This window comes from Elephas maximus, chromosome 1 (assembly GCF_024166365.1).
Source record: "Elephas maximus indicus isolate mEleMax1 chromosome 1, mEleMax1 primary haplotype, whole genome shotgun sequence".
Classification (NCBI taxonomy): domain Eukaryota; kingdom Metazoa; phylum Chordata; class Mammalia; order Proboscidea; family Elephantidae; genus Elephas; species Elephas maximus.
The window spans coordinates 28,423,914-28,438,905 of record NC_064819.1 but is presented as its reverse complement, the minus strand read 5'-3'; the positions used below and the strand labels follow the sequence as shown (position 1 = coordinate 28,438,905).

The following is a 14,992-nucleotide window of genomic DNA, read 5'->3' as shown; positions in this document are numbered from 1 at the left end:
AGAACTGCCCCATAGAGTTTCCAAAGAGCGCCTGGTGGATCTGAACTGCCAACCTTTTGGTTAGCAGCCGTAGCACTTAACCACTATACCACCAGGGTTTCCAGAGGAGGATGAGGGGGCAGGAAACCCCCACACTGCTCTGCTGGTTGTACCCCTTCCTGCCTGCCACAGGAAACCCCTTTCTTGTTCCTGTTCCCCACTTTAGCCAAAAATCTCTCCCTTCCTTCTTTTCTCAGAGGATGTCACCCAAGATCTTGGCATCTCCCATAAGCTGTCTCCCCTCACTCTTGCTCATCTGTGCTTTGCTGCATCAGTGAGCCTTGTTCTCCTTCTTGGACCTCTCTTGCAGGAAAGAATCCCGACATTAGAAGATTTTAGTGACTGGTTTTTCACCCAACAAATCAACTTGCTGAATATCTTCCGTTCCCCCTCACGGACCCCTGGTGTGCTCAGATCACGTGGAGGACACACTCTCTGCTGCTAAACATGCTGTGCTCTGGCGCTGGCATGCTGGCCCCCACCCTGTGTGGTGTGCTCCGGTCCCCTCAGCCACTTCCTTTCTCTGCCGCTGTTACCACGTTCCAGCAGACTTTGGAGCATCTCCCCCGCAGTATGATTGACTTTGGCAGATTTCTTGGGGTCAGCGATGTCCTAATCTGTTTGCTTTTCCATGGCTGATGTTTGCAGGGGTTTTCTTGGAGCCTGAACAGAAATCATCCCACGTCCTTGTGCAATTCCTCTGGCAGGCTCCAACAGATAAATAAAGCCCTCCACCCCTCCAACAGTCTACCTTTCACAGCAGAGCACCTGGGTTGGTCCCGAAGCCTCAGCTTCCTGCTTACCTGCCAGGGTCTCTCCAGGGCAGCCATGAAGTCCCTTGCTCTGCTCCTGTGCCTTGCTCAGCTCTGGGACTGCCACTTGGCCTCACCTAGCCCACTTCTGGGCTACAGGGAGCCGAACTGCGATGACCCAGAAACTGAGCAAGTAGCTAAGGCAGCCGTGGACTACATCAACGCACACGTTCTTCACGGCTACAAGCATGTCCTGAACCAGATTGACGAAGTCAAAGTGTGGTCTCCGGTGAGTGAGCCTGCTGGAGGTGAGCTGAAATGACCCATGTGTGGAGGTCAACCAGGTGCCTTGAAGACCAGCATCCCCCATTACAAATAAAACCACAAAGGGGGTAAACTCCTTGATTTCTCCCAGGAGTACAGGAGGGGGTGGGAGGACAGCAAGACAGTGGTCCTTCTGTCCTGCAGTCCTGGGTCTCAGGAGGGTGCTGGTGGGGAAGGGGGTGGGTAGGAGAAGAAAGGCCTCAAATGATATTGTGAATATCACAAGTGGAAGGTGTGTCCTGCTGGAAAATCTAGAGATCAAAAGACTGGCTTTTATTTGTCAAGTTACCACTTCTCTTTTTTGGCCTCCATTTCTCTCTGTGACGTCAAGAAGACTGACAATGAATGAAACAACCATTTGACAAGCGCCTATTATGTGCCAGGACCTTTCACTATATCATGTCATTAACTGCCACCCCTCACCATGAGTCCTGTGTGGTAGGTACATTATCTCTGTGTTACATGAGGGGAAATCAAGGCTCTGATGTATAAACTAATTTTTCCTCCAGGCCATATAATTAGTAAACAACAAGACTGTGATTTGATTCCCTACCTGTGTTCCTTCCCCTACACAAGCTGCCTCCCAAAGAGAGATGCTCACACCCCAGGGAGAAGTCTTGGCACCAACGAGATTCACTTCTTCACACGCTACGCAAGAAACAGATGCAGTCTGAAGCCAGTGACAGTAAAGACAAAGCTGGAAAATACTCATTGGGGATCAGTCGAGAGATTTGGAGGGGTGGGAAAAGGGCACCTGTCTACTGCCTATTTTAGAATTAGGTTTTATATTTGATTAGGGATCATTCTTTCAGCAAAGCCTTCCTTGTGCAAGACCCAGTGTCAGGTGGTATGGGAGGTTATTAGGTTGCATCATTTTAAACTGCCGTTTTTATAGGTCAGAATCAGTGGAAGGTTGGCAATTCTACACGATTCAACCTAAGACAACAGTGAGAAAGACCTAGTTTGTGCCCACCGGAGACTTACAGTTTAGGAAGGAAATAACATGGATTGACTGCCTTCTGCTCTCACCATGGGACAAAATATGTAAAATCGGGATTGCTCCAGATGGATTTTTAGGAGTACACCGGTGGTTTAGCGGAAACACTGATCAATGCAGGGCAAAAACAGGCAGAGTGGACTTCTGAGGTGCATAATGAATAAGTATTGCGACTTTCACTAAAGACAGAGCTTGACAGTTAACTTTTTTTGAAAAGCCCAGAGTACCCCGCTCCCGTTCACTGCAGCTCTGAGCGTTTTCAGGAAGTTAACACGGGCAATCTGCACGTCATGAAATGCAGCGCTTCCGCCAGGCGAGGGTGCTAGTGAGTCAGGCAGAACTGACATGAGAAGCAAGCAGAGCTGGGGCTGAGAGGAAAAAAAGGCATACTTGTACCTTCTGGATTTTCTAGGCTTTGAAGAAAGGCTGCAGACAGATGAATTGCAAGAAAAACTCCAAGAAATTATACAAACTTCTCTATCATTGCTTTCCCCACAACTTCCCGCTTCTGCCTGTCCCGACTTACATACTGGTTCTTCAGGGTCAGAGAGAGACCAGCTCTTCTCGCTCAGGACCAGCAGGGGGCAGTAGAGAGCAGCAGTTTTGCCTCCAGACATCTCAAGCTGAGAGGGGAAAGAAAAAGAAAACAAAACAGCCAAGGACAGCAACAACATAAACCTTTAGGAAGGAAAAGAACATAGAGAAAGAAGGAAAGTAGATGATGAGAGAGAAGGAATAACAACAACAAAAAAAGGTAGAGGGCGGGAAAGAGAAGGCAGTAAGGAATTTGCTGCTTGATTGATAAAAATCCAAAGCTGGCTTTTTCAAAGCAGTGGGTGAAGGGTGAAATTTAAAAAAATAAATTTTAAAACTTATTTTAAAAAATAAATATCAGCTCTGATTTTTAGCTTCCAAATAGAGCTCAAAGGGAGGCCTGTGGTTCCATCAACCTCCATAGATACCTACCACGCTGGACCTGGATGGGGCAGGCAGACAGTGAAGGGGCCCAGCTCATAGCAGGCACATGTCACACCTCCTTCTTCCTGGCAAGTGCCATTTAGCCCAGTCAGGGGAGAAAGATCACAGAAGCCTGGTCACTGTCCTGACCACAGACCACTTCAAAGCGACAGAGTTACAGGCTAGCAGTAGGGATGACTTTTCCTTTAACTCCCCTAGAAAGGTGGAGAGGGCAGTTGAGCCCAATGAGGACTCACTGGCCCACATGACAGGATCGGGGGAAAGGCTGCTCACCTCCTCCTTCTGTTTCCCCACAGGACCCCACGAGAGAGGTGTTTGAGCTTGAACTAGACACGCTGGAAACCATCTGCCACGTCCTGGACCCCACCCCTGTGGCTAACTGCACCCCGAGGCAGCTGACGGAGCACGTGAGTGCCCTGTGAGGGTGCCTACGCTGGCGCCCCAGCCAGCCCAACCTTGCTTCAGCAAAGAGCAAGCCCAGTACCTGTGAAATCGCCCTGTGAGGCCACTTTCCCTGTTGCTGATGTTTACAGCAGTTTAACTTTCTTGTTGCAGCTCTCTCTCAAAGCATAGAGTGTAGTGTTTTATCATTACCCAGTGGAGGGGTTTTGGGAGAGGGTCACCTTTGGCAACCATGCCTGGGGGACTTCTCTCCGGGTGAGAAGTGGGAGGCCGGCCTCTTCTCCTGAACCCTTATTGTGGGTTTATTTCTCCAGGCTGTGGAAGGAGACTGTGATTTCCAGGTGCTGAAACAAGGCGGCCAGTTTGTTGTGTTGTTTGCAAAATGCGATTCCAGTCCAGGTAGAGATGATTCTTCTTCTTTTAACCTTGTAGAGAGACTGGGAAGGAATCTGTTTTCAACGTAGGTAAAAAACAGTTGTCATCAAGCTGACTCTGACACTTGGTGACCCTGTGTGTGCCAGAGCAGGACTATGCTCCATAAGGTTTCCAATGGCTGATTTTTCAGAAGTAGATCACCAGACTTTTTTTTGCAAGGCATGTCTGGGTGGACTCGAACCTCCAACCTTTCAGTTAGTAGCCAAACACGTTAATTATCTGCACCAGCTAGGGACTCCTCAACCTACGTCCAGTTGCTCTGGAGTAGATTAGGACTCATAGCGACCCTACAGGAAAAAGTAGAACTGTTCCATGGGGTTTCCAAGAAGTGACTGGTGGATCTGAACTGCTGACCTTTTGAGTTAGCAGGCGTAGCACATGGTAGCTTACTTAGTTCTAGCAATTTGTTGGTGAGGAAAAGTCAAAGTCGAATTTCATGGGTTCTGGGATTTTACAACTGTTCTTTAAAGAGCTCTTCTTATTGGAGGTTAAAATTGTCCTTAGAAAGGAGCAGAAGTCAGCATGACTTAAGCCACTCGAAGGTTTAGTAACAAGCAGAGAAAATGCCTAAAGCCTTTTGGAGCATGGGTAAGCCTTTTGGAAATCAAAACAGCTGAGGTGATCGCCATGAAGAATTACAGCCAAGATGGCAGCTTCTTTTCTCTCTGTGCGTAGACTCTGAGGAGGACGTGCGCAAAGTGTGCCCACACTGCCCCCTGCTGGCCCCATTTAACGACACCAAGGTGGTGCACGCTGTGGAAGCTGCGCTGGCTGCCTTCAACGCTCAGAGTAACGGCTCCTATTACAAGATTGTGGAAGTTTCCCGGGCTCAGCTTGTGGTAAACACTGAGGGACTTTGAGGATTGGGCAGTTTGGTGGCGCTGCGGGAATGCGTGTGGTGAAGCAGGCGTAAGGACAGCACAGTGCTGGGGAGGTGGGAGACTTGGGGAAGAAAGGGTGCTGGGCGGGTCTGTGTCCTGAGGACTTAAAGAACCCTCAGCACCTCCCCTGTGCTGAGCCGCTCTAATGTGAAACAGCCACAGGCTGTGGGGCACATCTGCACGTCCTCAGTCCTAGTTCCTCAGGCTGCTAACTAAAAGGTCGGCAGTTCGAATCCACCAGCCGCTCCTTGGAAACCCTATGGGGCAGCTCTACTTTGTCCTCTAGGGTCACGATAAGTCGGAATCTAGTGGATGGCAGGTTTTTTTTTTTTTTTTTTAATAGCGGGTGAGGGAGGGGTTCGCACATTATCTAAAAGCAGGCACTGTAAAGTCACTGGCCACCACATCCTTAGCACCATCACCACTGACCAGCCAGAGAACTCTCATAACTGACATTATAATGGCATGAGCCTGCTTATACTGACTAGCCTGTCATGGCAGGATCCTAAAATGCCTTTGGAATCCCTGAGGAAAGAAAAAAAAAAATAATTGTACTGTGTATTGTTTAATACATTTGAATGCAAAAATTCTAGTATTAAAACAACAGCAACATAACATGGAAAAGTATGGTATAGGTGGTAATTCTATTAGCCAGAATATGTGAATTCTTAGGGCACTGGAATCCCAGGTTATACCAAATGACAGATATTTTATTATTTCGTATCCATATGTTCCAAGTACTTTAAGAAATAAAAGCACAAGCAACGTCTTCCATGCTTTCGTCTAAATTTTTCATCTGATCCTGCTCTGTGAAATAGGTGGCAGAGGTCTTAATCTTTCTACTTCCCCACCCTATCTTGGGGTGACCTGAACCATAGGTCTGGAAATGCAGACCCAAGAGTGAGGGCCAGGGGGCGTCAGAGCGCCCACCCGTGCGTGGAGAGTCTGCCGTCTGAGTTCCTGTGCCTCCACCTGAATGATGGACAATGGATACCTGCACCTCCTTCAGGGAAGACCCAACTCCCTCCCCATAAGGTCTCTGTAGCAGAGCACTTCAGAACCCAATCCCATAGCACCTGCCCGTGCATAAGGGTGTTTCCTGGGCCATGCTATGTGGTCCACATGAATGGTGCCCCCCTGGAGCTGTGCAATGCCATGGCTTCACTACTTCCTTGCAGCCTCTCCTTCCTTGCCTTTTCCGTGCTAATTCATTTTCCTTAAGAGCATTTTCTTTTATTTTAACCAGCTTCTTCCACCTTCTGCCTACGTGGAGTTTGCAGTGGCTGCCACTGACTGTGTTGCTAAAGAGGTGACGGACCCAGCCAAGTGCAACCTGCTGGCAGAAAAGGTGAGTTTGCAAAGGACCTGGAGCTGTTGCTCTGCAGGCAAAGCCAGTCACAGAACATAGCATCCTACTGTGGTTTGTATTTTGAAGCTGTGGAAAGGGAACACTGGGGCCAAATGCTGCTTCCTGTTGTTGGCTGGGTCATGCCAGACTTTCCTCCAGGGTGTCCTCTTTTGCTTTTTAAAAAATCAATCAACAGACAGGCCCATAAAATAGACTGTAACACCTGAGAGGAACGTGCTCCTTGGAAAAATCAATTATAAGAAATCAAAGGGTAATATTTGCCCCAAAGCAAAGAAAGAGACAGAAAATCAGGGCGAAAGGAAATGGGGAAACCAGGGCGGAAATGAGGAGAGTGCTGACACATTGTGAGGAATGAACCTAAGGCCATGAAACACTTTATGTACAAATTTATTGAATGGGAATATAATTTGCTTTGTCGACTTTTCACTTAATGCACAATAATAATAAAAAAAAATCAAAGTCAGTTGCTGTGAGTCATTTCTGTCTCATGGCAACCTCATGCATGTCAGAGTGGAACTGTGTTCCATAGGGTTTACAGTAACTGATTTTTTGGAAGTAGATCACCAGGCCTTTCTTCCAAGGCACCTCTGGGGGGACTTGAACTGTCAACCTCTTGATTAGCAGCCAAGTGCATTAATAGTTTGTGTCACCCAGGGATTTTCACACTTTTAGGGTCATCATCAAATTATTTCATCCACTGGAGGCTCGTGGGACTAAGAGAAAGCAAAAGCCTGTTTCCTAATGACGCCAAGTCCTACCTGGCTGCTGGTTGTGTGAAATATAGATTTTCTGGATATTTCTTTGATGTGAAAACTTTCAAGTCCTTGGCCCAGTAATATCCATTTCTAGGAATTTAGCCTAAAGAAGTAATCAGAGATGTCTGACAGAAATGTATTTATAGACATGATTTATTGTAGATATTAAACAGCAAAAGAAAAATAAGATCAAAGCGTTCAACAGAATGGGCTCACTGAATAAAATACGGCATATCAGTAAATAGAAAATCATGCAGACTAAAAAATTACATTTTCAAAGAATAATGAATGATACAAGAAAATGCTATTATAGTATGTGAAAAACCCAGGATACAAGATGGTATTGTCAAAATCATCCAACTTGTAAATTATATGTATATGTGTTTAAAAGTGAGAAAGACAAATTCTCAATGGAACCCGCCACTGAGGATGGATAAACCCCTGAAACTATTGCCCTGAGATAATCTTTAAACCTTAAGCCTCAAATGAAACTTTTCCCAGAAGTCAGCTTTTAACCAACAACAGTTTAGCTTAATTAGTAAATTATGTCTGCCTTGAGCATTGTGCTCTTTCAAAGATTTATCTAGTTGGGAACAGATTGACGACAGCATCTTGAAAGTTTAGATGAGAAACTTAGGGGACAGTGAGTTTACATTGATGGTGGTGGAATAATTTGGAAAAGAATAGTGGGAACAGTTACACAACTTGAAGAATGTAAAAAAATCACTGAATTGTGCATCTAGAATTGGTTGAAATGGTATGTCCTTTGCTGCGTGTATTTTCACAAAAATAAAATAGAACTTTTTAAGTGAAAAAAAAAAACACATCAATGTTAGCAATAGTTACCCGTGTATCACCACCGTATCTGCATCTCCCTCACTCTCAAAGCATTTCTTTATTTACTATATTATATATACATTATAGATTATATATCTTCCATATAAACTTTGTTGGATATATAAACTTAAAGAAAAAGAGTTTAAAAAAAAAGGAATTAGGATTTTTTTTTTTTTTGCCTTGACATGTTGGAGTACCAGTGAAACAGGAAGAGAAATCCATTTTTTTCATCAGGTAAAATAGCTCCTCTCTTTCTCTGGGCAGCAATATGGCTTCTGTAAGGCCACACTCACTGAGAAGGTTGGTGGGGAAGATGTTGCAGTGACCTGCATGGTGTTCCAAACACAGGTAACAACTTATGAGTATACTCACCGTCCTCTTTGGAATACAATGATCCCTCAACATTCATGTAAACCAAAAAAAAAAAAAAAAACCCAAACCTGATGCCTTCTAGTCTATTCCGACTCATGGCAACCCTATAGGTCAGGGTAGAACTGCCCCCATAGAGTTTCCAAGGAGCGCCTGGTGGATCAGAACTGCTGACCTTTTGGTTAGCATTCATAGCTCTTAACCACTAGGCCACCAGAGTTTCCAACAACCTTTGATGTTGTGTCCTTCTGAACGCTGGGGCATGCATAATCATCAATAAGCAGACATATATTAGCCATGCCTTCCCCTGCCAAGGACTGAAGGCTACAGGGCAGAACCATCTTAGTACATAGTTGATAAGGCCATCTTTTTATTTGTGGGGAGTGGGGTGATTTTCTGTGTTGTAGAGACCAGATATCCAGATCTGCCTGGCAGCTCCCAGTGGTTGCAGATATAGACGGCAAGGGTGGCACTGCTGGCTAAGGTTAGCTGTAAAGTGGGGTGGGACATGTGTATGTAAGTCCACCGTAACCAACACAACCCTGGTAAGACTGGGGCTACTACCACAGTTACCCCTCCCCTATAATCCAGGTGGAAATTATCTGGACTAAAGTAGTTCTTCTCTTTTTTTGCCAGATTCCTTGAAATTAAAAATGATTACTATGAGAAAATTGGGTGAGAGGTGGTGAGAATTGTGGGTGACCTTGTCTGGGGGGAAGAAGCAAGCTAACCTAAGGAAATTGTCCTTTCTCCAGCCTGTGGTTCCACAGCCCCAGCCAGATGGCACCAACGCGGCAGCTCCCACCCCTGCAGTAGACCCAGCTACAGCCGAGCCCTCTCCAGCTGGCCCACCAGTGGCTGCCGTGGTGGTGGGACCCTTGGTGTTGGCAGCTCCCCAAGGACCCCCACTGCACCGGGCGCACTATGACCTGCGCCATGCCTTCACAGGTGTGGTCTCAGTGGAATCGGCCTCAGGAGAAGCATTCCACCCAGTGAAACCCCCTGTGGTGGTGGGTCCTGGGCCCAGAGTCCACTCATGCCCCGGGAGGATCAGGTACTTTAAGGTCTAGGCTAGATACAACTGTGGTTATAAGGTTTGGCACAGAAAACATAGCCACCATTTTGTCCAAGTCTGGCCTTGGGTAGGTGGCCTTGTCTGCTGTCAAAGCAAATGCCACATGCCGTTGAGACTAATATTATGCCCTGAATCCCAACTTCTCCTCATTTCTCAGAGGACAGAAGCAGAGGGGGCAATGGTTATGTTTGATGGAAGGCATACAGCTGGCAACTTGATTGTCATTGTTTTGATGCTAAGGTCCGGCCACTGTGTTTGCTGTCTTCTGGCTGACCTCACAAAAACCATTGAAACTGTTACTTTGAGAGGTGCTCTTGCCAAGCTTGTATCTGCCTGTTAATAAAAGTGCCTGAAGGACCTTGCTTAATAACGAAGGTTCTGAACTGGAATGTAGTCATAATTATTCCCTATTCATCCAAGGATCTGCTCATATGGTGGTCTGCCTTCTCAACAACCACACAATTGTCCGTCAGCAAAATCTAAATGAAAACAGAAACGAAAAAACAAAAATCTGCTCTCTTACTATACACAGGACAAGGTGAGACTAGGATCTGATCACAACCCATAGGATATGCTCCATTTCTTTATGATAAAAAGTTTTTTTTTTTTTTTTAATTTCCTAAGGGACATAAAATATTGCTAAAGAAGGGCTAAATGCCTGAACTTAGTACAGACAAACTAACCATGGAAGTCTTGGTTCTTTCTCTAAGGGAAAGAGTGGGGGGGGACGAAGGTGAATAGTCTGTTAATGGTACAACCATATAAATTATTGTCCACACAGGGACATTTTTGAGAGTGAAAGGGGACACTATTGATAATTATGTTGGGATAACAGGTATAGAGTGTGTGGTCACCCTATTGAGCAGTTTAGTGACCCAAGGTAAGTCAATGTATCCCAAATTTTTTTAGTCTAAGGATCCCTTTTTTAGTTTCTGTGGATAGCCCTGCCCTCTGTGAAGGTAATGGTTGTACTTGTTGATTGAGAAAATATATATGCACAGGTTAATTTAGGACTCTTAAGAACTTCATGGCCCTAAAGCAGTGGTATACTGGTAAATGCTTAAGAACTGGCTAGGGTAGGGGGCGGAACACCTGTTTTGTAGTGTTTGTAGATTTCCACGATATAAATACTCCCACCTCGGTTTTAAGCTACCAATAAGACTTCTGATGGTTTGCAAAATTCTTGAAAATTTAACAATTGGCTCTCCAGAGTGCTACAAGCCATCTCCAGCACACCACTAACCTAAGGGACTTGTGGCAAGCACTTCAGGAACCATTTCTGTTAGTGGTACCTGAGGAGCAACAGTGAGGTACACACCAAGAACTTGAAAGTAAGAGAAAGAGCAGAGCTATCACACATACACACACAAAGAAGGGTGGCAAACAAGCACATGAAAAGTTGAGATACAGTATACACCTATTAGAATGGCAAATACTGACAGTAAAGCACTGGAGAGGCTATGGAGCAACTGGAACTCTCATAGATTGCTGGGTGTCTTTGGCTGGGTTCTCTAGAGAAGCAAAACCAGTAAAGTGTACTGGCGAACCCAAGATCGGCAGGTCATAGAGCAGGGCTCTTGCTCACAGGCTTTGAAGATGGACGAATTCCAAGATTGGCAGGCAAGACTGCAAGATAGCTGCTAGCTCAAGTCAGAACAACTGGAGGTCAGATGAACAGGAACCAGCTGCAGGATCCATAGGGAGCAAAAGCCCATGAGCTTTGCCAGAATGTCCACTTAGTGCAGGCCACACACCCAAGAAAAATCCCGTAAAACTGATTGGCTACTCACAGCAGATTCCATCATGGAGGTGATCACATTGTATTAAACCTCATCATGGAGGTGATCTCAACATCATGACTGCCAAACTACATCATAACTGCCAAACCACTGAGAATCATGGCCCAGCCAAGCTGACGCACAGCCTTAACCATCACACTGGTGGAAATGCGAAATGGTACAGTCATTCTAGAAAACTATTTGACAGTTTCTTACAAAGTTAAGTAACACTAGCCATATAACCCAGAAATTCTACTGTGGGGATTATGGTCACACAAAAGCTTTTACACAAATGTCTTATAGCAAGTCTATTCATAATTGCCAAACAGTGGAAACAACCCAGATGTCTGTCAATGAGTGAATGGATAAACAAACTATGGCACATCTGTATGATGGAATGCTATTCAGCAATAAAAAGAATAACTACGGACACACACACAAAGCCATTGCGCTGAGTGAAAGAGGCCAGTCTCAAAGGGTCACATGCCATATGATTCCATTCATATGACATCCTCAAGAAGACAAAACCATAGTGAAGGAGAGCAGAACAATGGTTGCCAGGGGTTAAGGATGGGGGGAAGGTGTGATTATAAGGGGACACCATGAGACAGTTTTATGGGGGGTGATGGAACAAATTCTGTGTTCTGATTATGGTGGTGGAACAGCATTATTTGAAAATCGTGAACAATATAAAATTTCTGTAATACATAACTGGTTAATGAAATTATGTTACATCTGATAAAGGGTTAACCTAACCACAGCAAGCCATAACCACAAAAGGCCAATTTGTTTGTCAGAATCTATAAACTTTTGTCTTAGTCATCTAGTACTGCTATAACAGAAATACCACAAGTGGGTGGCTTTAACAAAGAGAAGTTTATTCTCTCACAGTCCAGTAGGCTAGAAGTCCGAATTCAGGGTGCTGTCTCCAGAGGAAGGCTTTCTCTCTCTGTCGGCTCAGAAGGAAGATCCTTGTCATCCATCTTCCCTTGGTCTGGGAGCATCTCAGTGCAGGAACCTCAGGTCCAAAGGATGTGCTTTGCTCCTGGTGCTGCTTTGTTGGTGGTATGAGGTCCCTCTGTCTCTCTGCTCACTTCTCTCTTTTATATCTCAAAAGATATTGGCTTAAGACACTATCTAATCTTGTACATCTCATCACTGTAACTGCCGCTAACCTATCTCGTTTCATCATAGTGATAGGATTTATAACAAATAGGGAAATCACATAAAATTGTGGACAATCACAGAATACTGAGATTCATGGCCCAGCTAAATCGACAGATGTTTTGGGGGGACAAAATTCAATCCATGACAACTTCAAACAGTAAAAAACTACACTAAAGGGCAGAACAGCATGCTGTAACTGGTCCAGTGGACTGTGGACATACATACCAAAAACTAAATAACAATTTACCCCAGGAAGCGAGTTAAAGATCTACCCAATAACACACGTAGTCCACATAACAAAAAACAGTCAGCACATGACAGACTCAGGACCCCTGAGCCAAGAGACCAAGTCCAGGAAAAGAAAAAAAAGGTCACCCAATCATGATCTTAGTTCTTTGCCTTTACTTTAAACAATCATAGCGTGTAAGTTACTTCCTCACGGATACATGTTCCAATGACTATAAAGGGCACGCTAAGAGACCCCTACGCCCAGTGAATCAGCACCGGTCAAACCTGTATTAAAAGCACCTGAAAATTCTACTTCTTTGGATTTTGGTCTGTTTATAGCCTGAGCACTTGCAGCCGATTACCTGTTTTTGTTTTTCTGATATGTCACAATAAAGATCTCTTTGTTGCACAAGGCTTTGGTGAAAGTTGTTACTCTACAACGTATCCATTCCATAGAATACTATGCAGAAGTTTAAAATCATGTCACAAAAATATAGCAAATCATGTAAGAAAATATTCACAATGTATTTTGAAATGAAAAAGCAGGTTTTAAGATTGTATGATACTAACTTTATAAGAATAATTTACATATGTAGGCATATTTATATACTGAGTATATTTAGGACAAAGAATAGGAAGAGATGGAACTAAAAAGAGAGAAAGAAGATGATGGGGCAGGGTGCCAAAGGAGACAGTTAGTGGAGAGCTGAGAATTAGAGTCTAGCAATTCTGCCAAGGACTCTAGTCCTTCCTTGAGGGAATTTGTAACAGGATCCTGAAAAGGAAATTTAACCCAGTACTGAAAGAGACCCATCTGCTTTCCACCAAAGGGTGGAAAGCACACACACATGTGTGGCTGGAGGGAGCACATGGAGTATTACTCAGGGTGTTTTCCATGGCTGGTGGCAGACCCCCAACTCAAATTAGCTAAAGAAAAGAGGAATATTATTGCCTTGTTGTCATTGTTAGGTGCTGTCGAGTTGGTTCTGACTCATAGTGACCCCGTGTACAACAGAATGAGAAATTGCCCAGTTCTATGCCATCTTCACAATCGTTGTTATGCTTAAGCCCCTTGTTGTAGCCATTGTGTCAATCCATCTCGTTGAGGGTCTCCCTTTTTTTCGCTGACCCTCTACTTTACCAAACATGATGTCCTTCTCCAGGGACTGATCTCCCCTGATAACATGTCTAAAGTATGTAAGACGATGTCTTGCCATCCTTGCTTCTAATGAGCGTTCTGGCTGTACTTCTTCCAAGATAGGTTTGTTCGTTCTTCCGGTAGTCCATGGTGTGTTCAATATTCTTTGCCAACACCATAATTCAAAGGCATCAATTCTTCTGCAGTCTTCCTTATTCATTGTCCAGCTTTCACATGCATATGAGATAATCGAGAACACCATGGCTTGAGTCAGTTGCATCTTAGTCCTTAAAGTAACATCTTTGCTTTTTAACCCTTGAAAAGAGGTCTTTTGCAGCACATTTGCAATGCATCGTTTGATTTCTTGACTGCTGCTTCCATGGGTGTTGATTGTGGATCCAAGTAAAAGGAAATCCTTGACAACTTCAATATTTTCTCCATTTATCAGGATATTGTGTATTTAGGTACCGGTAATTCAAATGGATGAGTCCTACCTAAGGCACAGCTAAATCCAGGGGTTCTCAAAAGATGTCATCAGTTCTCTCTCTCCTGCCTTCTCTCTCTTCCTCTGCCTACCAGCAATTCTTGCCTTCAGTCTTAGCTAGAATGGCCACTGGAAGCCTCATATCTATATTTGCCTTAATGTTCAATCCTGAAGGAAGAGAGAAGGGCCAGGCAAGAAGAACAAAGGGAGAAGCATTCCAGGCCAATGGGATAGCAGTCACAATGGCCCTGAGGCAGGAAATAGGTTGATGTAGCCAAATAAGAGAAAGGAAACCTGCATTTCAAGACTGAAGTGAGCAAGAAGGTAGAGAGAGTCGTAAAAGGTAAGGTTGGACAAGCGGATAGGGCAAGGTAATGGAGGACCTTGAGTTCCTATAGTAGGTGTTGAGATATTATTCTCAGCGCAATAGAAAACCACTGCTGTTGTTGTTGCATGCTATTGAATTGATTCCAACTCATAGTGACCCTACAGGACAGAGTACACTGCCCCATAGAGTTTACCAAAAAAAGCAAACCCATTGCCATCGAGTCGATTCTGACTCATAGCACCCCTATAAGACAGAGAAGAACTGCCCCATAGGGTTTCCAAGGAGCGCCTGGTGGATTTGAACTGCCAACATATTGGTTAGCAGCCGTAGCTCTTAACAGCTACAACACCGGGGTTTCCCCATAGGGTTTAGTAGGCTATAATCCTTGTGGGAGCAGATTTAAATAATCTAAAGGAGGCTAAATAGAACATCTTGTAGCCAGACGCTCAAAGTGCTTTAGGAATATCACCTGTGCCTCTCACATGTAACCAAGGGTTTGGGAATAGTTTCCTGATCTAATAAGAAACGGTGAACACAGGATAAGCCAGGAATGCTGAAATCAATGACCACTACCGGGACACATGACCCCATGCTCCTTACCTGAGACAGTATTAATGTGGCCGAGGAGATCTGCTGGAAGGAGAGAAGGGGAGATG

General features: G+C 44.7%; 1 protein-coding gene across 1 annotated transcript; it reads left to right on the top strand.

Moving 5' to 3' along the window:
* The first annotated feature begins 867 nt into the window (after positions 1–867).
* AHSG (alpha 2-HS glycoprotein) lies at positions 868–9,208 on the top strand. The gene is made up of 7 exons (XM_049874819.1): positions 868–1,080; positions 3,387–3,497; positions 3,807–3,891; positions 4,603–4,766; positions 6,055–6,156; positions 8,034–8,117; positions 8,894–9,208. Exons 1-7 carry the CDS (start codon positions 868–870, stop codon positions 9,206–9,208), a joined length of 1,074 nt encoding a protein of 357 aa, XP_049730776.1.
* Positions 9,209–14,992: the final 5,784 nt, after the last annotated feature.

Excerpts from the sequence above, each read along its gene's own strand:
- AHSG (XM_049874819.1), top strand. The coding sequence starts at position 868 with ATGAAGTCCCTTGCTCTGCTCCTGTGCCTTGCTCAGCTCTGGGACTGC. Across the intron at positions 1,081-3,386 it reads AAGTCAAAGTGTGGTCTCCG|GACCCCACGAGAGAGGTGTT; the intron begins GTGAGTGAGCCT and ends GTTTCCCCACAG. Across the intron at positions 4,767-6,054 it reads TTTCCCGGGCTCAGCTTGTG|CTTCTTCCACCTTCTGCCTA; the intron begins GTAAACACTGAG and ends TATTTTAACCAG.